The following is a 25463-nucleotide window of genomic DNA, read 5'->3' as shown; positions in this document are numbered from 1 at the left end:
CGCTTCTGCCAGCCGCCCAGGGCGCCCCTCCGGGCCACCGGGCCCCGTCCGAGCGCTCGCCCGCCGGGCCGGGGACGCTAAGGCTTGGAGTCCCGGAGTTTTAACACTTCATGCGATTTTGCAGTTGACCGAGAACTCTCAAGCCCCCCGCATACTCCCTCGCCGGAAAGTCAAGGCGGTGGAACCAAATGAGACTCCAGGTGTGAAAGGAACAGGCATATTTGGGGAGCGGCTCTAGGTGACCCCGTGTTGGGGGAATAAGATGGATTTCTCCAGTCATTTCAAAACCGCACCTCCCGCCGGGTGGCCCAGGGAAATTCTAGAACAATCCTCGGGCGCCGAGAGGACGCCCCGGGCTGCAGAGGCCGCAGGGAGCCGGACACCGGCCGGGCTTGGCTGCCTGCGGGGAGGCGGGTGCGGGAGCCGGCGGCGCACGGCATCCTCACCTGTCCGGGGCCGCCTCTCCGCAGGCCTCAGTTTCCGCGTGTGAGAAATGGGCTCACTACCAGCTCACCCTCTCACCGAGAGAAAACATCTGGGGTGTTCCGGTTCAGCGCCGCTACAGAAACCACTCGAGAAAACAGGAGTTTGTTTCGGTTTTAGTTCAAAGAAGGAAAAAAAAATGCAAGAAGCGTGCACCGTGCGCAGAAATGCTTGTCAAGGTTAGCGGGAAGCCGGCTGAGCGGACGGGCAGAGGAAGGGCGAATTGGCCAGGGCCTAGGCGGCCTGTGAAGGTAACTCTACACGTGTTCACGAAGGCATGAAGATGCACGGCTCCTGTCAAAACCCGCGGGTGCGTCGGGAGACCAAACTCGAGCGACGGCGACCGGGAGCAGCGTCCTCTGCGCCTGCGCAGTACCCGCGTTTCCCCGCCCCGAGCTCGCGCCCCGCCCCCGAGCTCTCTCCGCCCCGCCCACTTGCCCTCCCCCTCCCCAGCCCGGCCGCCCGCGCAGAGCATTGTGGGACACAAACAAAGTGCCCCCAAACAGGCTGGAGTGAGCGGAGCGGCAACCGCGGCGGCGCCGGCCCGCACGCGCGCGGCGGCGGCTCCCTCCCAACCTCCCCCTCCCCTCCCCTCACTCCCCTTCCCCTTCCCCACCCCGCCCCGCCGGGAAAACGCGAGCCGTCGCCTCGCTACCCAAACCGCCGCCTGCCCTCGGCCAACCGCCCCCAACGGCCGCCCGCGCGCGGCTCGCCGGGCCCCCTCGCTCCTCCCCTCAGGCCCCCAGAGCGCTCCCCTCCCGCCGCCTCGCACTCTCCCACCTCGCAGGCACGCCGCTGCTCGGGGCCGCCATGCCCCTGCCGCAGGCTGTCCACGGGCCTAGGCGCGGCGGCCCGAGATAGGGTCTCCTCCGCCTCCCGGGGGAGGAGAGAGGGAGCGGGCCGTGCGCTCCGCCCCCTCCCCCCGGGCTGCCGCCGCCACCGTCGCCACCACCCCCTCGCCGCTTCAGCCTGGCGGGGAGGAGGAGGAGGAGGAGCAGCAGGCCTCCGGGCCCTGGCACCGCCGCCCGCAGGTAACGGGGAGGGGAGGGCAGGGCCGGCCCCTCTTCGCCGCCCGCGCCCTCGGGCGCGCCCTCCGAAGGGCTGACGCCGTGCGTCCCCCATCTGGACGCTGGACGGAAGGGAACGCCTGGTCTCCTCACCCCCTCTGCGCCGGGAGACACCCCGCAGGGTCCCCTCAATGGCATCTGAGCCTTCGGGAAGGAGACTGGCCTTGGGTCCCGCCGTCCAGGAGAAATTGCCCCGATCTCCCAGGACGCCCCGCATCCGCACGCGTGTGTGCCCAGCACCCTAACCCCGAGGAGGCGGAGTGTTAGCGTCTCACCTGGTCGAGCCCGCAGCGCGAGACCCACTGTTCCCTCCTCTCCCCTGCTGCTTATTTTCTCTGGTACTGGGAAGAAAAGGTTGGCACTTACTTAAAAAACAAAAAATGAAAACCTTTTTTTGTTTCCTATCTGGGGATCAGTCTGCATCTAGTCATTTTCTGCTGGCCTAACCAGAAAAGGGTTACCTGCGAGTGAAATGACGAGTACGTTAGAACTGATGAAAGGAAGCATGCTTGTGAGTTGTATGAAGGTTAACCAGAATTTAGAGTAAAGCCCAGTAAGTCTGCTTTATTGGGACTGACTTATAGAAATGAAGGCCAGAACTTACATTTTTTTCCACGTATAAGTAGATTTTCTGTTGGTTAGGAAGACATTCTCTTTAACTTCCACTTATTTTCTTACTGTTTTATTCGGATAAGCGGCTAATACCAAAAGCAGACTTCACAATTTGATAGATACCAGTTGTTTGGGTAGGTAGTTTTTTTTTGCCTAGAGTGTTTCGGTCGGAATTATTGCATTTAAAAAAATATTATGTAAATTTTCATTTATACAGTTACCCCCATTACTTCACTTTCACTGCCAATGGATATTTAATTTTACCTAATGTAGCTTCCTAATCATGGAATGTGGCAATAATGAAAGGAATGTTTTCCTGTAGTCTTGTATTTTAGGATGATTGCATTAATTATGAAAACCAGATTTACTTATTGTGTGCAACACTGCTAGGCATTTTACATATCTGATGTGATTTTATTCTCAGAACAACCTAATGACTTAAGATACTATTACTTGAGTTTTACAGATGAGACAAACTCAAATGATATTAAGTAACTTGCTTTAAAAGGCCACACAACTAGTTAGTGATAGAGGTGAGATTTGTATCCAGATATAATTCCAGTGTAGATGTGTTTTCTACCATTCCTCTCAGTACAGGTACACTTTTTTTAAACTTAATTATGAAAAATGTCAGTCTCTTTGAAATTGAGGGAAAAATGCAGTGAACACCCCAGTACCTAGATTCAGTGATTGACATTTTTGCCATTTCCCCCCTCTCCTCCCTTTCTGTGTGTCTCAATATGTAATCATTTGAAAGTAAATTGCAAACTCCATGACACTCCAGTATTTCAGAATGGATTCCTAAAACTAAGGACATTCTAACCCCAGTATCATTATCAACACCTTTCTAAATTAACAATCCATATGCAAATTTCCTTAGTATGCCAAGGTCTCTTTTGGGAAATCTACCCCTACCCCCAGCATTGCATTTGTTGATTACGCCTCTAGTCCTTTTTTAAAAGAGGAGTACCCATCTTTTTTTATTCTGACAATTAACCAAACCACTTGCTTTATAGAATGCTCCCACTTCTGGGTTTGTCTGTTTCCTAATGGTGTCATTTAATTAATTCCTCTATCACCCTGAATTTCCTGTTACTGGAAGTTAGGTCTAAAGAAAAGCTTGAGTAGCTTAAGGAAAACTTTATTTGGCAAGAATATTTAATAGATGATGCTGTGTACTTCATGTTATGCCATTTAGGAGGTATTTAACGTCAGATTGCCACACTGTTAAGGATACTAAATGTGACCACTTGATCAAAGTGGTGACTACCAGATCTGTTATAAAGATGTGGTTTCCCTGTTTGTGATTTGTACGTGATCTTGGAGTAGTTCCTTGACACCAAGCAAATACCTGTTTCTGCCTACCCTTTGCTCAGTGATTTTAGCACCCATTGATGACTCTTGCTTAAATCAGTTATTTTATTGGAGATTTTCTGTCTGGAAGATTTCCTTCATTAACTAGGAGTGAACTAAACTTCCTCCTAAAAATGCTAATGTCCTCCCTCCAGTTATCAGTATTCAGAGTAAAGAATACTGGGGCAATAGTCACCCCCAATGGTGGCAAATAAGGGGTTTTTTTTTTTTCTTTTTTATGGGGATAACTGTAATGAGCAGGGCCCCATGGGGCCTTCCCAGGAGGGCCTTCCCCCAGATCCTCTGCTGTGGCTCCTCTCTGAAGTACCTAGATAATAGTGTTTGATGCACATTTCCTGAGTTGTTTTGCAGATGTAAACCTACCCCCCTCCAACAAATGGAAGATGTTAACTCCTTGGCGACCTTGAGCACATAGCCCCAGGCCTCCTGTTGCCTAAGGACTGATAATGTTAACCCCTGTGACACCACCCTGCTGCCTCACCATCAGACAGTCGGAGAATTGTGCACAAGCTGATCACATACCTCGCAACCTCCCTCCCTCACCTGGCTTTTAAAAGTACTTCGCCAGCCTTCGGGGAGCTTGGGGCTTATTAGGGCATGAGCCACCTCATCTCCTTGCATGGCCCTGCAGTAAACCTTTCTCTGCTCCAGACTCCGACGTTTCAGTTTGTTTGGCCTCACTGTGTGTCAGGCACATGAACTTGCGTTAAAAGTTTCGCTATGGACTCATGGGTTTTAATTTATTTATTTTTTTTATTAATAACCATTACAGTCGTTTTTCTTCTTGATCTAACTGTCCCAAATTTGGACAGTAGGAACCTTTTCAAGCTGTCTCCTGTGTCTTTTTAGTGCTGGGAGTGCTTTCTGGCACAGGATATCCCAGGCTTGCCTTGTTACTTTCCTTGTTTCAGATCTGGAATGGGCTGTTAATCTAAGGAGTCTTGGATCTTTGTAGTGAGAAACGGTGTATAGACACCAAGATCTGGATGTTTGGCATATTCATTGCTGCTGGAGTGTCACTATTTCTAGGCCCTTTCAGAGGGGAGAACTAAAAATGGTTTTTTGCTTGTGAATCAAGTTCTTAGTGATATCCAATTCAGATTTAACGTAGCAGATTTTTCTTTAACTTCTTTGATTCTATATTGGTCTCTTTTGTCTTAAACAAAAATCTTGGTTCCTAATAAAATTAACATACTTGCCTTATACTACTATGTATACTTAAAATCATTTCAAAATTATCATACCAATATCATTACTAACAATAAACTGAGTAAAGTTTAAGGTTTCTTTGCATCTATTTTTGTCCTTAGAATATATTACATGAAGGCTGTATAATCAGAGTACTTACTGTGTTCAGAAGTCACTTGAAGTACTTTCCTCTGTTTGGTTATACTGCCAATTTGATATGGTTAATTGGTTTTTTGTTTTGTTTTGTTTTGTTTTTGCTGTACGCGGGCCTCTCACCACTGCGGTCTCTACCGCTGCCGTGGAGCACAGGCTCCAGACGCGCAGGCCCAGCAGCCATGGGTCATGGGCCCAGCCGCTCCGCGGCATGTGGGATCCTCCCAGATCGGGGCACGAACCCGCGTCCCCTGCATCGGCAGGTGGACTCTCAACCACTGCGCCACCAGGGAAGCCCTGGTTTCATTTTTTATCTTAAGGTTTTCTTTTTTAAACTTTATTTTTTTTCCAGAAAGAAACAACTTTTTATTGAAGTGTAGTTGATTTACAATGTTGTGTTAGTTTCAGGTGTACAGCAAAGTGATTCAGATATGCATACATTCTTTTTCAGATTCTTTTCCTTTATAGGTTATTATAAGATACTGAATATAGTTCCCTGTGCCATAGGTCCTTGTTTATTTTATATTTAGTAATGTGTATCTGTTAATCCCAAACCCCTAATTTTTCATCCCCCCTTCCCCTTTTGGTAACCTTTGGTTAACCTTTGGTAAGTTTGTTTTCTTTGTGAGTCTGTATTTTGTAAATAAGTTAATTTGTATCACTTTTTTAGATTCCACATATAAGTGATATCATGTGATATTTGTCTTTGTCTGACTTACTTAGTTAGATAATCTCTAGGTCCGTATATGTTGCTGCAAATGGCATTATTGTTTTTTATGGCTGAGTAATATTCCAGTGTCTGGAGGGGTGTGTGTGTGTGTGTGTGTTTGTATGCACACATACTACATCTCTTTATCCATTCATCTGTCAGTGGACATTTAGGTTGCTTCCATGTCCTGGCTATTGTAAACAGTGCTGCAGTGAACATTGCGGTCCATGACTCTTTTTGAATTACGGTTTTCTCAGGGTATATGCCCAGGTGTGGGATTGCAGGATCATATGTTAGCTCTATTTTTAGTTTTTTAAGGAACCTCTATACTGTTCTTCACAGTGGCTGCACTAGTTTATGTTCCCACCAACAGTGTAAAAGGGCTCCCTTTTAAACTTTTATGTTTGAGTATATAAAATATATACAAGGTTCAAAAGTCAAAATAATATTTTAAAAGTATGCATAAAGAAGACTCACCCAAATTAGTTTTTAAGATGAAGTGTTCTTTAACTTCGTCAACCCTGTTAATATCTAATCTCATAAATCTTGACTGCAGTGGGCAAAGTATGTTACTTATGTGAAGCGATATAGGAGTACTTTTAAATTTTGCAATTCAATTCCGATTCCTCTGGCAAAGAGAAAGCACTAGACTAATCTTCAGAGGTGAGCAGAGAAGTAGATTTCAAGCTTGTTTTTTTTTGTTTGTTTTTGGTTTTGTTTTTTGTGGTAGTCGGGCCTCACTGCTGTGGCCTCTCCCGTTGCGGAGCACAGGCTCCGGACGCGCAGGCTCAGCGGCCATGGCTCACGGGCCCAGCCACTCCGAGGCATGTGGGATCTTCCCAGACCGGGGCACGAACCTGCGTCCCCTGCATCGGCAGGCGGACTCTCAACCACTGCACCACCAGGGAAGCCCTCAAGCTTGTTTTTGCAAGCTTTACTTTGAAAATCATATCTTTATTGTTTGTTCAATTTTTTTTTTTTTTTTTTTTTTTTTCCTTTTGGCTGCAGGCTTGGGGGATCTTAGTTCCCCGACGCTGGGCCCTGGCATTGAAAGCCCGGAAACCTAATCACTAGGCCACCGGGGAATTCTGAAAACCATGTCTTTAAAGGGGCATGTAGTTGGTAGAGTTTTATGAATCCATCTACTTATATGTCACACAGCAAAACTGACATACATATGCTATCTGCAAATATAAAAGGTATTTGGATATATGATCAGTGAGCATAGCACTTTTTTTTCGATTGGGCAAATTTGATAGAAATTATAATTATGCCTACAAATGAGAATATATAAGGGAGCAATCAGTGGTTGTCTAAAATAAGCAGAATACAATTATGCAGTTTATAAGCTGCTTATCACCCAGGAAAAGTTGTGCCCACGGTGTGTTTCCCTCTGTGTACACCATCACTGCTTTTGGTAATAGAGCAAACATCTCTTTCCTTCAGGAAATGGAGTGGGAAAATGAGGAATGCATATGCTTTGGTCCCATTTGCCTTCATTCTGTCTTTAATCTTGGTAAAATATACTACCCAAGGTTAGAACACATAAGGTGATGAAAAAATGCCACAAAGTGTAGCATAGGTATATACACTCACATAGCAGCTAGAGCTTATTGTGGTAGACTGAGTGGGCTAATACAGTGATGATAATTGCCAACATTTGTTGAGCCCTTTTAAAAAGGTAGCACTGTGCTAGACATTTCATACATCATCTCATTCACATCTCACACTAACCCTTTGTTATTGCTGCTGGTATCTGCAAATAAGGAAACGGATATCCAGGTTTCAAACTCAAGTCTGTCTTCAGTGTTTCACTTAACTACTTTGCTGCACCTCACAACTAAATATATGTCATAAAATTGGATATATTTTCACTCAGCATGAATCAAATTAAAGGAAGTGCATGACTGACATTAGTCCTATAGCAGCACTGAAGATTGCATCTAAAATTTTCCTAATAAAATGTTGGAGGTTTTAATTTTTTTTTTTAATTTTTATTTATTTACTTATTTATTTGGTTGTGTTGGGTCTTCGTTGCTGCACATGGGGTTTCTCTAGTTGCATCGACCGGGGGCTACTCTCCGTTGCGGTGCGCGGGCTTCTCATTGCAGTGGTTTCTCTTGTTCTGGAGCTCGGGCTTTAGGCACGCAGGCTTCAGTAGTTGTGGCACATGCGCTCAGTAGTTGTGGCTCACGGGGTCTAGAGTGCAGGCTCAGTAGTTGTGGCACATGGGCTTAGTTGTTCCACGGCATGTGGGATCTTCCTGGACCAGGGATCAAACCCGTGTCCCCTGCATTGGCAGGCGGATTCTTAACCACTGCGCCACCAGGGAAGTCTGCAGTGTTGGAGGTTTTAAACTTTAATCTTCCTAGCCTTGTAAAGGATAAAACTCTCTTGTTATTGAAAATGGTCAAGCATCAAAGACTGTTGTAAAGGGGTTTCCTTCATTAGTTGGGGGATCCTAATTAATTTGGCTTCTTCCAACTGTAATTTTTTAATATCTTTATTATATATATTGAATGTGTGTATGTGTGTGTGTGTGTGTGTGTGTGTGTGTGTGTATATATATATATATATATATACTTTTTTTTCCCCTCCTGTGGTTTCCTGGTATTCTGTAGACTATTGAGCATGTCTTTATATAAGATATAATGGGATGTTTTTACTTTAAATGCAACCGCATTCATGACTGAGACAGTTTTCCCTGTACCTCAGACTGATTGCTTGAAATTTATCTCCTGTTAAGCTGAAAGCCACATTAGTTTTCCTTTGTTCTTTATATCAGAAATACTTCACCCCATTTTAGACAATGAGCTGGAAATCTCTGGATTCTTAGCCACAGGATCTAAAATAAAATAGTGATTGCATATGTGTTTTTAAAAATATAAAGATACATTAAATTTATATTACACTCTTGCTTGAAGGGCACATTGAATATTACATTAATTTCTTCACTAACATTATTAGGGCCAGAGGTGACCTTAGCCAGCACATTTTTACATAACTGATCATGGAATACATCACTGGCTTATATCATTGTGGTATTTCACATTGATAACTGTCTTATAAGAGTGAAAGTTGATGGATGAAACTAATGTCTCACTTTTCTAGGAGAACATCTTCTTTGTCTCCATATTGAATGTTCTTGCATTTTAATAATTGTATAGCTTTAAAAAAACTTAAAAATTACAAATGTTTGATACTCCAAGAATTTGTAATTTCTGTATTCTATATTGTTCTTCTATAGGTATTCAGTGGTATATATATGTATTTTTTTTTATGTTGACAAGATTTGCTGTTTACTTGGTTTTGATTTTTTTTTTTAATTTTTATTTATTTATTTATTTATTTATTTTTGTGGTACGCGGGCCTCTCACTGTTGTGGCCTCTCCCGTTGCGGAGCGCAGGCTCAGCGGCCATGGCTCACGGGCCCAGCTGCTCCGCGGCATGTGGGATCTTCCCGGACCGGGGCACGAACCTGCGTCCCCTGCATCGGCAGGCGGACTCTCAACCACTGCACCACCAGGGAAGCCCGGTTTTGATAATTTTTGATGCATTCAGCATAACTATTGTACAAACATCTTTGGGTACCATATAACCAAGACTTTGAATATTTGGAATCAGGATTTTGTGGAACTACTGCCCTCGGGCTTCTGAAATGACTTTAGATAATTCCTTTTAAAAATGATTTTCTCTAATTCAGATCTTAACCTAAGTATCTGATCTTCACCTACTGTTAGCAAGCAAGCCTATTCAGAACTACCCTCTATTAAATGTTAATTTTATTCACTTTGATAAAATTAGTAAATTCTTTGGTCCAAACAAAGAAAATAAAATGTAAGAGTTTTCAGGGACTCGAGGCATACTTACTTTGCTTCCATTTCATTTTTCTCTTTTACTGGTGTGTTTACTAGCGTGTGTGTGTGTGTGTGCGTGCGTGTGTGTGCTTTCTTCCATTTTTACCTTTTTCTCCTTTTTTACATTTTGACTATCTGGGTTTTACTTTTTCCTTTGCTTTTGCTTTTCTTTCTTTTTGCTTTGGATCACCCAACATTGCTCATTTCCTTTTTGTGGCTTTCCATTACTCCATGTTTCTTTTATCTTTGGTGCCTTTTACTGTGCCATATGAAACTATACCCTACTTCTGTGAGAATTGTTTCTATTTACAGGAATCACTGCCTCTGTTTTTGGCCTGCCTGGTATGTTTCCTCCTCTTTTCTTCCTCCTTCCTTCAACTGGGTTCACTTAGCTTTACTTTGAGAGGCAGTTCAGTGTAAAGCATCACTGAGCATGCCGCCTAGGTTCAGATCTTGACTCTAGTGTTTACTAATTGTATGGCCATGGGCTGGTTCCTTAACTCTGTGCTTCATTTTCCTTGGTTAAGTGGAGATACCAAGTGATACCTATCTCAAAAGGTTGTGTGAAAATTAAATTATTTAATATGTAAAAAATGCCTAGAATAATGCTTGGTACATATTGAGTACTATGTAAGTATTAACTAATGATTATTACTGCTTTTTTTAAAAAAATGGTTCAAAGCCATTGATTATTCTTTAACAGTTTCTTGAGATATCCATAACTCAAAAGCCATAGATTATTGACACTAGAAATTTGTGGTCTCCAATTTCATTGGGGCCTTCAGTGCCACCTAGCCATCCTTTTTTTCTCCTCCACACATTTTTTGCATATTTCATTTTCCTCAAAATTCTGCTTTATGTCCTCTCTTGTCAGCAGTCTAACCTCTACCTATAACTTCAGAGAGAAGTAAAAGCCAAAGCTATCAGAAAAGAACTCCCACTACTTCTTCTCACCACCCACCTATAAGCCTAACTGTAACTATATACCCTTCCTTTCCTTTTTTCTTACACTGGGTCTCTTTCTGTTTAAGGCTAATTCTTTTACTCAAGCACTGAATCCAGTTTCTTTTTATTTATCCAGGGATCTTACACTATCTGTTATCACCTGTTTTCTATATCTTTTCCTTCTCTGATTCTTTTCCACCAATACTCAAAACATTCTCTGTATATTTTACCACAATTTAGAAAAGCTTATCGGGGGGAAAAAACATTCTGTAGTTTCTCCCATTTTATAAAAATATCGGTATCCTCCCTCGAGCCCTTATTTCCCTCCAGCTAACCCCCTTGCCCTATCTTTAGAGCCAAACTTCTTTAGATTGAATTGTCTACTCAAAACTTTCACTTGCTCATTTCTATATAGTCTTTATTGCAATCTAGCATCTAACTCTACTGCCTCTCCATTATGTGCTGTTTTAAGGTCACCAGTGACTCCTTGCAGATAAATTGAATAGACTTTATATCTTATTTGACCTATCAGCAGCATTTGACACTGTCAACCACTCCTCCTTGAAATGCTCTATGCCCGTCATTTCTGGAGCATTCTACCATCCTGGTTGTAACAGGGAAGAACAAAATCTGACTCCATGTTGGATCTGTTTCTTTTACTTTGACCTTTGCTTTCCATTGTTTTTGTTCTGTCTATAGGTATAGGCATACATAATGGCCTGCCCCTCTGCCTGAATGTTAAACTGAAGTGCCTTTATTTAGCTCACAGGGAAACAGTGACCTGCCCACCTGTGAATGGCTGCAGAAAAGAAGAAGAAATTAACACATCCCCTCCCTAGGACTGGCCAGAACCAGGAGATATTTTGCAAGACTTACTTACTTCCTCACCTCCTCCCCTCTCTGTTCTATAAAAGAAACTAGCATCCCCATCCCGATAAGATGGTACTCTAGGCTGCTAATCCGCCATCTTTTCGGTCTCAGTGAAGTCACCGTTCATTGCCTCAACACCTCGTCTCCTGACTTACTCGCCTGTCATGTGGCAAGCAGAGTGGGCTTGGTCTCGGTAACATGGTCATTCTATATATCACTTGCCCAGGTTTTCCTTCTGCTGCCCCCTCCCCCTTTTTTTCCCACCTCTTTTTCCCTTGGTCAGTCTAGCTAAAGACTTATCAATTTTGCTTGTCTCTTCATAGAACCAAGTTTTGGCTTTAATTTTTTCTGTGATTTTTCTATTTTCTGTTTAATTTATGTCTGAGCTTTATTTCCTTCAATTTTGGAGGGGTTTGTCTTGCTCATTTTCTAGCTTCTTAAGGTAGAAACCTAGGCCATTGATTTTTTTTTTAAATTGTAGTGAAGTACAGATAAAAAATTTACCAACTTAACCATTTTTAAGTGTGCTGTTCAGTGGCATAAAGTACATTCACATTATTATGCAACTCTCACCACCATCTATCTTCAGAACTGCTTTCATCTGCAGAACTGTAATATAATTCTGTACTCATTGAACAATAACTCCCTATTCCCCTCTCCCCCCAGCCCCTGGCAACCACCCTTCTACTTTCTTTCTATGAATTTGACTGCTCTAGGGACCTCATATAATTGAAATCCAACAACGTTTGTCATTTTGTGACTGGCTTGTTTCACTTAGCATTATGTCCTCAAGGTTCATCCATATCATAGCACATATCAGAATTTCCTTCCTTTTTAAGGCTAAATAATATTCCATTGTACATACTACAATGTGGTATATACCACATCAGTGTGTACATACCACATTTTGTTTATTCATTTATCTATCGATAGACATTTAGCTACTGTGAATAATGCTCCTGTGAACATTCATGTACAAGTATATGCTCATGTCTCTGCTTTCAGTTCCTTTGGATATATACCCAGAAGTAGAGTTGCTGGATCATATGGTAATTCTGTTTAATTTTTTGAGTAACTGCCATACTGTTTTCCATAGTTCTACGCTTACATTCCCACCAGCAGTGCACAAGGGCTCCATTTCTCCACATCCTTGTCAACACTTGTTATTTTCTGTTATTTTGTTTTTTATAGTAGTCATCGTAATGAATGTGAGATGGTAGAGTGTGAGGTGGTAGGACACTGATTTTTAGACCTTCTCTAATATATATATTTAAAGCTATAACTTTTACTTTAAGCACTACTTTAGCTGCATCGTACAAATGTTGATAATGTATTTTCAGTATTTTACTCAGTTAAAAATACTTTGCAGTTTCTCTTGTTGATTCCTTCATCACTATGGGTTATTTAGAAGTGTGTTATATTTAAAATACATGAAATTTTCTTGATAACTCATTGACTTCTAATTTTTTAATTGTGATTAGAGAACATAGTCTGTGTGCATTCATTCCTTTAAAATTTATTTAGAAGATTTGTCTTATGGCCCAGCATATGGTCTGACTAGGTGAACATACCTTGTTGCACTTGAAAAGACTGTGTACCAGTGACCTTTGTGATATTAAAGATAGCCAGCTCTAGCCTTCCTTTACTTGCTGTTTGCATGGTGTATCTTCTAAAATACCTCTCTGTCTTTTTATTTAAAGTAAGTTCCCTGTAACGAACATGTAGTTGGGCTTGCTTTTTTAATCCTACTCTCTGCCTTTTAAATTGGAATGTTTATTAGTCCATTAAAATTTAATGTAGCTACATTTTACATTATTTTGAAAAGCAGGCGTGTATTAGTTTGCTGCTGTAACCATAAACTGGATGGCATGAAGAGAAACTTTTTTTTTTTTTTTTTTTGTGGTACGCAGGCCTCTCACTGCTGTGGCCTCTCCCGTTGCGGAGCACAGGTTCCGGACGCGCAGGTTCAGCGGCCACGGCTCACGGGCCCAGCCGCTCCGCGGCATGTGGGATCTTCCCAGATCGGGGCATGAACCCGTATCCCCTGCATCGGCAGGTGGATTTGCAACCACTGCGCCACCAGGGAAGCCCGAAGAGAAACTTTTGTCTCAGTTCTGGAGGGTGGAAGTCTGAAATCATGGTGTTGGCAGGGTTGGTTCCTTCTAAGGGAAGGAACTTATGAGGGAAGGATCTCTTCTTGGCCTCTCTCCTTGCTTTTACTAGTGCCTTGGCTTGTGGCAGCATAATTTCAATCTTAATATGGCATTCTCCCTTTGTGCATCTGTCTTTGTATTTCACTTTATATAAGAACATCCTAATTACCTCAGTTTAATTTGATTGCTTTTTAAAGAGCATGTTGCCAAATAAGGTAACATTCTCAGGTACTGGGGATTAGGATTTCAGCCTGTCTTTTGGGGGACACGCTTCAATCCATAAGACACATGTAAGGTTGGCAACAGTACAAAAGCATATTAGGTAAAGCCACTATACTTGTGTACGTATTTTAAAGCATACATAGTAGGACTCATGAGTACTTGGTAGGAACACTTAAAACACTCTTTAGAGAAACAGAGCTCTTTAAATGCTAATTGGCTAAAACTGACTTGAATTTGATTTGCTTATGTAAGGATCCAAGAGACTGAATAAGATATACCCTTTCTTCAAGCTTTTTTTCTGGTAAAAATGATTTGAGGTTAATAGCTGATATCCCTTAAGTACTGTGATTGAATTCTTGTAAATGGTAACTGATGGGATGGGGAGAGAGAGGGGACTGTGAATTTGTGTTTTTAGTCAGACAGATCTTTTTTCAAATCCTGGTTTTATTACTTATAGGAATGTGGACAAGTTAATTTAACCTTCTGTTTCCTCCTTTATAACTGGATCTTAAAAATTCTTTTCCCAGAATTGTGAGACCAGAGTGTGATAAAGACACTTGGTAGGAGTTACTCAATGTATATTAACTTATTTTCCCTGGATATAGAAACTAATAATCAGCATGACTCTGTGGTTACCAGCAATGAGAAGAAATTCTAATAGTTTAATATCACTGGTTTAATTGATTTATTGTTTAACTCCAGGTAAATCTCATTCTCTCTTCTTCTCAAAGCTCTGAACTAGAAAGAACTTCTTCCTATAGTAAAATGATTAAAACCTTTACTTGATTAAAAAGTGGCTAGTTATAGGGGCTTCCCTGGTGGTGCAGTGGTTGAGAGTCCGCCTGCCAATGCAGGAGACACGGGTTCGTGCCCCGGTCTGGGAAGATCCCACATGCTGCGGAGTGGCTAGGCCCGTGAGCCATGGCCACTGAGCCTGCGCGTCTGGAGCCTGTGCTCAGCAACGGGAGAGGCCACAACAGTGAGAGGCCCGCGTACCGCAAAAAAAAAAAAAAAATTCAGTTATTTTGCCTCAAGTTTTACTTTGTTGTCCATCATTTATAATTATACTTTTATTAATAATGTGAATGAACATAAAAGAATATGCTTATTCCAAAAGTAAGCACCGTAAGTCACAAACATTTATTCAGCTTTTGAAAAATGCCCTGTGTTAGGCAGTTAAAGAATATACACAGGCTCAACCTTTTCCCTCAAATAGCATATGGATCTATAGGACAGCAAAATCTGTAGGCAGCTAATTGATCACCTATTATACATAAAATACTGATTAAAAGAGCAGTGATCCTTTTGTGGCCGTAAAGCGATGCCTAGTTGAGAACCACTGCACTATAATAAGGAACGTTACTGATAAGAGTATAGCACATGTAAATGGTGTAGAGACAGAAATGATTTAGAAACTGTACTGGTGTGTCTACACGAAGACTTGTGCACAAATGTTCATAGCAGCTTTATTTGTAATAGCCCCAAACTGGAAACAACTCAAGAGTTTGTCCTCTGTTAAATGATAATCAGACTGTGGTACATCCACACAATGGAAGAGTACTCAGCAATAAAAAGGAACAAAAATTCTTGAGCCTAACAACATGGATGAATCTCAAAATAATTATATCCAGTGAAAGAAGCCAGATGAATAAGAAAATATATACTGCCTGATTCCATTTATGTTAAAATTCTAGAAAATGCAACTAGTCTAAAATGAAAAGCAAATTCGTGGTTGGGGGGGTGTGGGAGGGCTGGAGGGCAAGATTGTGAAGAGGCACAAAGAAAATTATAGGAGTTATGGAAATGTTCCTTATCTTGATATCTGTGTGAAAACTGACCTAATTGTATGCTTTAAATATGTTTGGTTTATTTTACATCAGTTATACTTCAAGCATTTATAAAATGATTTTTAAAGAACATAGGTATAATTGATTCTAAAAATATACTGGAATTATCCTTGGAGAGACAGGACATATACCTGGTAAACCTAAATTGGTATTATATCAAATACCTAAACTGGTATTATATCAAATCTCAGATCAGTGGTCAAGACAGAAAATGCTACAGGAGTTCAGTGGAGGGAAGGGCAGCATAGTTTAATAATAAAATGAGGAGAGGATTAAAGTCAGAGTACTTGATTTTGAGGCCCTATTAGGCCACTTATTTTTTTCTGATCTTTATTTTCTGTGATTTTTGAAGAATTTCCTAATCTACTTCATAAGATTTTTTAAGATCCAAAGAAAATACACTGTAATCTGAAAAGTGGCATGCAAATGGAAGGTATTGCTGATATCCAGAGAAGAAGGAAGAACAAAATAGAGTAGTATTTGACCCATTGAGAGCAATAAGGGAATTCCAAAATGAGAACAGAGGTGGGGAAGTGGAAATATGTGTAGTATGTTCAGAGAATGAGTCAAAGATCAGTTTGACTGGAGCAAAGAGTTGTGTTGGAGAGCAAGGAAGAAAAGATAACTAAAGCATCTAAAAGCACAATAGAGCAGAGAGAATAAGATATATAGCGAGAAAGACTAGCATCAGGATGTAAATTGCTGTTTAATTGCCTTATGGCTTTGGATAAGTCCTTTATCCTCTGAGCTTCAGTTTCTTCATCACTATAATGGGAGGATAATAGTCTGCCTTATCTTGAGTACTTTATGTATTGAAATCAATTGATGTCCAGTGATACATATATGAACATGCTGAAAAGAACTTAGTGCTGTTCAGAGTTATACAATGTGATAGCTAAGGCATGAGGTAATAATTGCTGTACTAAAATCATTGGATTTTAGACAATGTGAACAGTGATGGAGGATTAACTCAAGATTGGTGAGATTAAAGAGAAGGAGACCAATCAGGATGTTAAGTAGCCCAAGGTAGTGTGGCTAATGGAGAAAAGAAAGGGTGGATTTGAGATAGGTCTTAGTGACCAAGTCTGTGTTAGGAGGAAAAGTGAAAGATAGAAGTTGTATTAGCTTCCTGTGGCTCTTGTAATAAATTATCAGGAACTGGATGGCTTAAAACAACAAATTTATTCTCTCACAGTTCTGGAGGCCAGAAGTTCAAAATCAGTATCACTGGGTTGAAATCACGATGTTGGCAGGTACCCGCTTCCTCCAGAGGCTCTGGTGGGGTGGGGAATCCATTCCTTACCTCCGCTAGTTTCTGGTGGCTGTGTAGCCATTCTGTGCCTTGCAGCCAAATCACTCCAATTTCTGCCTGTCTTCCTATCACCTTCTCTGATATTGGTGTCACATCTTCTAACCTCTCTCTTAGAACAATGCTAAAGATTGTATGTAGGAGCCACCTGGATATCCAGAGAAGTCTTCCTATTTTGGCATACTTAATCACACCTGCAAAGTCTGCCATAAAAGTACCATTTGCAAATTCCAGGGAGTAGTTCATGGACATATTTTGAGGAGTGACCTTTTTTAGTTTACCACAGAAGTCAAAGATGACTCCTAGGTTTTTCACTTTTTGGAATGTGGTATCATTGGCCAGAGAACTTCAAGAGGAAGAGTACATTTGTGAGAAGTGATGATTAATTCATTTGGACCTGTTGAAGTACCTATGGGACATCTGTATATGGATATTCATTTTGTGTAGCAGAAAACTTTGAATCGAGTGACTTAAACACTAAGAACATTCACTATTTCAAACAAAAACAAAACAAATCCTAGAGTAAGACAGCTTCAGAGTTAGTTACTCAGCAATTCAGTGACATCATCAAGGGCCTCAATTCTCAACTTTTTGCTTTGCCATCTTTAAGGTAGCTCTCCTTATGGTTCCAAGGTGACCCCTTACAGTTCTAAGCCTTAAGTCCAGAGATGAAAACACCTAACCGGCTTGTTTTGTGTGCCTATTTTTTTTTTTAATCAGCAAGGAGATCTAACCCTAACCCCTGAATCTCCCCAGCAAGCTCTATTCCTCTTAGCCAGATAAACATTTTAACATTTTCTTGACTAACTTTTACCTAAATAGATCTATTATGTCTATGTTGCAGTTGGTCCTTTATGATTATCTTGACAAGTGGATTTTACTACTCTTTGATGTGCAAATTTGAATATACAAAACCGTCTTTCTCTGGCTTGGCTCAGATGTTTGAACAGCAGTCTATTCACCTTGCTGAGCCTTTTCTAAGTTCTTGTCTACAGATATCTAACCATCTCCTGATTTAACATTAAATGTTAAGGCAGTGGTTACTGTGGTGTGGGAACTCTCCTGAGATCCCCAGAAGCTTTCAGAGGGTACACGAGGTCAAAACAATTTCATAATAGTATTAAAATATTGTTTGTCATTCTTATTCTCATGGTGTACAGTGGAGTTTTCAAGAGGCTACTTGAAGTGGGATATTACAACAGACTGAATGCAGATGCAGATAGGAGGATTCCACTGATATAATAATAATAAACCAGACTTGAAGAGATTTGCAAAAATCCATGCCACTCTTGCTTCTCTTTTGTTCTGAGAAAGTGTAGGTTTTTGAAAAATATGTTGTGCTAACATGTAATGGGCTTATTATTTTTAATGAATGAAGTTTTTGCATTTCTAAGTTTCAATGTATAATGTGGTAATATTAGTAAATATAGTTCACATAAACAAAAGTTCTTTGGAATTCTCAGTAAATTTTAAGAGTGTAAAGGCGTCCTTGAGACTAAAGAGTTCGAAATCTTGCCATCTAGTGTTGATGCTACTCTAAACACATACTCACAAGTTTTTCCATTTTACTAGTTTTCCTTGTCTCCCTAGCTGATGATTATCAATTATCTCATAGATATGGCATCTTTACGTATTGCAGGATTTGTTGTGCGTACTTCAGAATCATTCATACTGCTCAGTGATTTATTCCATTCACGGGGTGGGGGGCAGCATCCTTTCTCACTGTTTATTAAAATGTTTAACTCTGCGTTTTGTTTCCACCATAATCACATACTTCTCTTTATTCAGTTTAACGGTTTTTGTGTTTATTGACCATGATGGATTTAATAGTATTCATAACTACCTCAAAACTAAGCACAGAGAGATAAACTAATGAAGACTAGAGCAAAGATTTAAATGACCATGCAAAACCATTATTATTGTCTCTTGGTAGTGGGTATAGTTAACACTCTTGCTCTGGAGAATGACTTTGAATTATCAATAAACATTTATAAGTTGGGGAGTATCTGTAATTTTTCTGAATTTGCCTATGAAGGGAGATTAGCTAAGGGAAGACTTCCAAGTTTTGACAGGAGATGGTGAATCAAAAATGAGTACTAGATTTTAAGCTCTGGGTGACTGGATAATTGAAAGCATCTATCATTAATAGTTAGAAGTCTTGTTGTGGAGTATCAGTTGAGGAGAAAGAATTTGAGTTCAGTTTCAGACAGTGAATTTGAAGGATGGCAAACACATTCAGATGGATTTATCTAGCACTCTTGCTCATCATAAGAGGTCCAGAATTGGAGTTCAGGAAGGATGCTGGGGTTAGAGATTTGAGATTAATTCAGCCAAAGGTGAGAGAGTCAGACCTATCAATAAGGATACTTCATCTAGTACTCAGTGCTGTATCACATTCTTGTGGGTATACTATGTGCTAGGCACTGGGTGCTTCCCATGTACTCATTTAACCTCATTTAAACCCCTGCCACATTTAACTTGTGTAAGGGCATCCAGTCAGTTCAATGATATAGTCATGATTAAGATCCAGGTTTGTAGAGAAAGATAAATACTGTATGATATTGCTTATATGTGGAATCTTAAAAAAAAATACAACAAACTAATGAATATAACACAAAAGAAGCAGACTCACAGATATAGAGAACAAATTAGTGGTTACCAGTTGGGGGGGCAATATAGGGGTGGGGGAGTGAGAGGTACAAACTCTTGGGTGTAAGATAGGCTCAAGGATGTATTATACACCATGGGGAATATAGCCAATATTTTGTGATAACTGTAAATGGAAAGTGACCTTTAAAACTATAAAAAAAATTTTTAATTAAAAAAAAAAAAAACAGGAGTTCCCTGGCTGTCCAGTGGTTAGGACTTGGAACTTCCACTGCAGCGGGCATGGGTTCTATCCCTGGTGGTCAGGGAACTAAGATCCTGCAAGCAGCATGGCGCAGCCAAAAAAACCCCCAGAAAAACAGAAACAGACTCACAGACATAGAAAACAAACTTCTGGTTACCAAAGGGGAGAGGTGGAAGAACAGATTAGAAGTATGAGATTAACAGATACAGACTACTATACATAAAACAGATAAGCAACAAGGATTTACTATGTGGCACAGGGAGTTATACCCAATATCTTGTAAGAACCTACAATGGAATGTAGTCTGCAGAAAAACCTTAATCACTATGCTGTATCCTTGAGACTAACAAAATATTGTAAATTAACTATGCTTGAATAATAAACAGGTTATAAAACAACAACAGCAACAAAGATCCAGGTTTGTCTGAACTAAAAAGCAATTGCTCTTCCTACTATATAAGCTGTCTCTAGGCACCATTAATATATGAATTAATAATTGAGTATAGTGAAATAAATAATGCTTAGTTATCCATGAGGTGGAGAAATCTGTTGCTGGATTTGGGCAATATGAAAAGACTTTAATTCTTTTAATTAATGCATTGTACTGTGTCAAAAGACTCAATGTATTTATCCTTATAGCAATTTTCTATAGTTCAAAGGGGTGTGGATACTAAGAGTATCTATCTATGGCATATCTAGAATTTAAAACCTTAATAGGAATTAAGGAGTTATGATGTAAGATATATATTGCTCATTGGGGAGATTTGAGGTAGTAAGTTTCTAAGAAAATTCAAATTAATAGGTTTTTTAAAGCCTTTATTGAAGATTTCTATATAGATTGAAGAGTTGTAACTATAAGCATGTATTTTTCTGGGACATTCAGATAATTACAATAGGCTAATGTTTGGTATTTTTAGTCACCTTTTCCTCTTTAGGTTGTTTTACAGCAAAGACTACAACTAAAACTCAGCTTTTAAAATTTTTTTCTTTATTTCAAACATTTTGTTAGAGAATTTGCCTAACTAAATCATTGGTTTGAAAATTTAGAAAGGTATTTACTTGAATGAGTCATAACCTTTTCCCATCCCAAGCTGTTTCCAATTGTTTCCTATATGGAAACAATTATTCTTATACTATTATCAAATCAGTGGAAAGAGTACTTGTAATTTAGGAATACTGGCTCCACGTCCTGTTTTTAACTGTGATTTTTGTACAAAGCAGTAGACTGCAAGAATCAAGTAATCTGAGCTCCACTCCCATCTTCCATTTTTAAGTTATGACTGGTTAACGTTTCTAGGCTTTTTAGCATAGTATCTAGCACTTGGTAATGTTTGGTGAACTAAACTTTTAAACACATAATCTACTAATACACCTTTCGGCTTTAAAATTCAAGTTCCTTCATTCTATTTTCTGAGGGTTTTTTCCCAGTTGAGGGGGGAAAAAATTGCATCTGTTCAACCTATTCCTCCATCCTTTATCTCTTTAAGCTCTAAGATAATGTTCAAGCCATGAAACATTCTCTTATAGTATAAGAGAATGAAAACTATCAGTTCCAGAGACATACTTCACAGTCTGACATATGTTTCCTCTGGAGACACTTAACATAGTATTGACTATATCAAAGTGCTATGTTTTTCCATAGTTGTCTGTATCTCCAAAGGTTGGTGATTTCCAGAGTTGCTGTAGGAAGTCCTGTTCTTGACCAATTTGAGTCAGGGTCCTCAACGGACCAGATATTACCAGAGGTTTTGTGGTTGCTGTCTCTTTATCAGTTGTGAGTTAAAGCTAGAGCTATTGTGAAGAACCATTACTAATGTACAGTACCATTAATAGTTGTGGCAATTATGAATTATTTAAGTGTGATTATTACAATTAACTTTTATCCATGAATAAATTTTTAATGAAAAGGGTGAGTAAGCAACGTGTGAGTTGCACTTCCATATTGCCTATAAGCAAGAATGATTTTAATCTTGCTTTTTAATATTGTCTGTGGAGTAGAGAATCAGAAAAAAAAATCAAGATTCCTTCTCATTGTCAAACTCAATTTTTAAAAGTGAAGTTGAACATATTAATTTATTTTCTTTATATAAAAATGAAATTTTTTGATTTATTTAAATGATGAACTTATTTCTTACACACTTTGTAAAATCCTTTTGGGAATACCATGCCAAAGTAAAGTCTGATGCTGTTTGCTTTTGTTCTCTGCAGTTCTTTTGAGGGTTGTCAAAATCTGGCCTTGTCAATGAAGAAGTTTTAGAAGTAGGTGATACTGCTGTCTGCACAACAGTGTGAATGTACTTAATGCCACTGAACTGTACACTTAAAAATGGTTAGAATGGCAAATTTTATCTTATATATGTTTAACACAGTTTTTTTTAACATCTTTATTGGAGTATAATTACTTTACAATGGTGTGTTAGTTTCTGCTGAATAACAAAGTGAATCAGCCATACATATACACATATCCCCACGTCTCCTCCCTCTTGCGTCTCCCTCCCACCCTCCCTATCCCACCCCTCTAGGTGGACACAAAGCACCAAGCTGACCTCCCTGTGCTATGCGGTTGCTTCCCACTAGCTATCTATTTTACATTTGGTAGTGTATGTATGTCCATGCCACTCTCTCACTTCGTCCCAGCTTACCCTTCCCCCTCCCCGTGTCCTCAAGTCCATTCTCTACATCTGCGTCTTTATTCCTGTCCTGCCCGTAGGTTCTTCAGATTTTTTTTTTTTAGATTCTATATATATGCGTTAGCATACGGTATTTGTTTTTCTCTTTCTGACTTACTTCACTCTGTATGACAGTCTCTAGGTCCATCCACCTCACTACAAATAACTCAATTTCGTTTCTTTTTATGGCTGAGTAATATTCCATTGTACATATGTGCCACATCTTCTTTATCCATTCATCTGTCGATGGACACTTAGGTGGCTTCCATGTCCTGGCTATTGTAAACAGAGCTGCAGTGAACATTGTGGTCCATGACTGTTTTTGAATTATAGTTTTCTCAGGGTATATGCCCAGTAGTGGGATTGCTGGGTCATATGGTAGTTCTATTTTTAGTTTTTAAGGAACCTCCATACTGTTCTCCGTAGTGGCTATATCAGTTTATATTCCCACCAACGGTGCAGGAGGGTTCCCTTTTCTCCACACCGTCTCCAGCATTTATTGTTTGTAGATTTTTTTTTAAATTTTATATATTTTTGGGTGTGTTGGGTCTTCGTTTCTGTACAAGAGCTTTCTCTAGTTGCGGCGAGCGGGGGCCACTCTTCATCGCAGTGTGCGGGCGGGCCTCTCACTGTCACGGCGGCCTCTCTTGTTGCGGAGCACAGGCTCCAGATGTGCAGGCTCAGTAGTTGTGGCTCATGGGCCTAGTTGCTCCGCAGCATGTGGGATCTTCCCAGACCAGGGCTCGAACCTGTGTCCCCTGCATTGGCAGGCAGATTCTCAACCACTGCACCACCAGGGAAGCCCTGTTTGTACATTTTTTGATGATGGCCATTCTGACCGGTGTGAGGTGATACCTCATTGTAGTTTTGATTTGCATTTTTCTAATGATTAGTGATGTTGAGCATCCTTTCATGTGTTTGTTGGCAATCTGTATATCTTCTTTGGAGAAACTATTTAACACAGTTTTTTTTAAAACCTGAATTTTTGCCCATGGAGGTGTATCATATATGTGACCATCCTCTTTCATGTGTGATATGGCTAAATAAATAAAATTAAAATACTGGTGGTAACTGCCAACTTGGAAAATGTGAACAGTTTAAAGTGGTAGCCACTCTTAAGATGATACAGAACTTTATGATTGTGGTAACTTCTATCAAATGATTTTTAAGTATTCGAAAGCTGTGGAACTAGATGACCTCCAAGATTGATCTCTACCTGGAGATTCTTTGAATTTGTGAATAAATCTTGCTTTCATTAGTTAAGTAGAGGATTAAAAAACTGTGGAAACAATCCAAATTTTTATCAACAGATGAATATATAAACAAAATATACATACAGCGGGATATTATACAGTCTTTAAAAAGGAAGGAAATTCTGATACATGCTACAGAATGGATGAGACATTATGCTAAATGAAATAAGCCAGTTACAAAAGGACAAATATTGGATGATTCCATTTATATGATGTACCTAGAGTAGTCACATTCATAGAGGTAGAAATAGAAGGTTGGTTACCAGGGTCTGGTAGAGGGTGAAGAATGAGGAGTTATTGTTTGATGAGCACTGAGTTTTGTTATGGGATGATGAAAAAGATGCAGACATAGTGAAGATGGTTGTACAACAGTGTGAATGTCCTGAAAGCAACTGGACTGTACCCTTAAAAATGGTTAAAATGGTAAATTTTATGTTATTTATTTTGCCACAATAAAAAAACCTTTATTAACTGCTGTTAATTAAATAACCTATTAGATAATATAGGTGTTTTCATTTATAATAGAGTTTTGGAAAACTTTTTTTTAATAAAGTGATATGGGCACATTACCAATACAGTAAAACTGCTTTTTGATATATTACTTGAAGTATGGCTAGTAAGACTGAGGAGCTGAATTTTCAATTTAATTTATTTTAATTTATTTAAATTAAAATAACCACATATCTCTAGTAGCTCCTTCATTGAACAGTGTAATTGTATATTTTCTTCATCTTTTTACTTTCAGCCTACCTATATCATTATATTTGAAGTGAGTTTCTTACAGATAGCATGTAGTTGGCTCATAGTTTGAAAATATGCATTCTACCAGTCTGTGTCTTTTAGTTGGTTTTATTTGGATTATGTACATTCAAGGAAATTATTGATATGTTGAGGCTTAAGTCCGCCATTTTTTTGTTTTTGTTTGTTCCCTCTCTTCTTTGTTTCTGTTATTTTCCTGCCTTCCTGTGGGTTACTTGTACCTTTCTGAGAATCCATTTTGATTTATCCTTAGTGTTTTGAATGCATGTCTTTGTATGTATTATTTTGAATTTGCTCTAGGTATTACATATACATAAATAACTTATCACAGCCTACTGTTGTCAGTATTTTACCAGTCTGAGTGAAGTATAGAAGGCTTACCTCTTTTTGAAGTTACACTCCCCTGTTTATAATTGCCTTAAATATTTCCTGTACATGCTTTGAGAATCACATCATTGTTATAGTTTTTGCTTCAATTATGTGAAACAATTTAGAAAAGTCAGAGGAGAAGGAAAGACTATATAGCCTATACAGTTGACCCTTGAACACGGCAGGGATTGGGGCACCAAGCTGACCCTCTGCACAGTGGATAATCTGTGTATAACTTATAGTCAGCCCTTCAAATCTGAGGGTTCCTTCGTATTCAAGGTTCTGCATCCTTGGATTCAGCGAACCTTGATTCAGCTAACGGGAGATCATGTAGTACTGTAGTATTCACTATTGAAAAAAAAATCCACCTTATGAGTGGACCTGCACAGTTCAAAGGGTCACTGTAATTTGATATTTTTCATTGTTCTTTCATTTCAAGAGCTGTCTGAACTTACTCTTTTTGGGTGGACCTGCTGGCATCTGATTCTCTAGTTTTCAGTCATATAAGAATGTCTTGATTTCCTCTTTATTCCTGAAGGATGATTTTTGTTGGCTATAGCATTCTTGGTTGGCAGTTCTTTTCTTTGAGTACTTAAAAAGTGCTGTGCCACTTCCTTCTGGCCTCATGGTTTCTGATGAGAAAGATTCCATTATTTGAATTGTTTTCCCCTTATAAGTAGGGAGTCATTCCCCTCTTGCTGCTTTTAAGATTTTTTCCTTTGTCTTTCTGTTTCCAACAGTTTGCTTATGATGTGTCTGAGCATGGACTTCTC

General features: G+C 39.8%; 2 protein-coding genes across 20 annotated transcripts in view; one reads left to right on the top strand and one right to left on the bottom strand.

The window, feature by feature from the left end:
- Nucleotides 1-2033, bottom strand: part of LOC117196852 (atherin-like) — a 63222-nt gene extending 61189 nt beyond the window's left edge. For 9 of the 13 annotated variants that reach the window (XR_007478816.1, XR_007478822.1, XR_007478815.1 and 6 more), the window contains exons 1-2: nt 1264-1402; nt 447-777 (exon numbers count right to left, since the gene is read on the bottom strand). Coding sequence is in view for 1 of the 13 variants with exons in the window: in XM_049713607.1 (XP_049569564.1) it covers nt 1264-1767 (504 nt within the window). In the remaining 12 variants the exon portion in view is untranslated. Of the gene's footprint in view, nt 1-446; nt 778-1263 lie in introns of all 13 variants that reach the window. The other 4 variants (XR_004477249.2, XR_004477250.2, XR_007478817.1 and 1 more) reach the window with 4 other exon arrangements.
- The window catches only part of ZBTB44 (zinc finger and BTB domain containing 44), a 70840-nt gene continuing 46758 nt past the window's right edge, over nt 1382-25463 (top strand). For 5 of the 7 annotated variants that reach the window (XM_049713602.1, XM_049713601.1, XM_049713600.1 and 2 more), the window contains exons 1-2: nt 1437-1514; nt 2241-2296. The gene's annotated coding sequence lies outside the window, so the exon portion shown is untranslated. Of the gene's footprint in view, nt 1515-2240; nt 2297-25463 lie in introns of all 7 variants that reach the window. The other 2 variants (XM_033406999.2, XM_033406998.2) reach the window with 1 other exon arrangement.

This window comes from Orcinus orca, chromosome 8, assembly GCF_937001465.1.
Source record: "Orcinus orca chromosome 8, mOrcOrc1.1, whole genome shotgun sequence".
Lineage (NCBI taxonomy): Eukaryota > Metazoa > Chordata > Mammalia > Artiodactyla > Delphinidae > Orcinus > Orcinus orca.
This window is presented reverse-complemented; position numbering and strand designations above follow the sequence as displayed.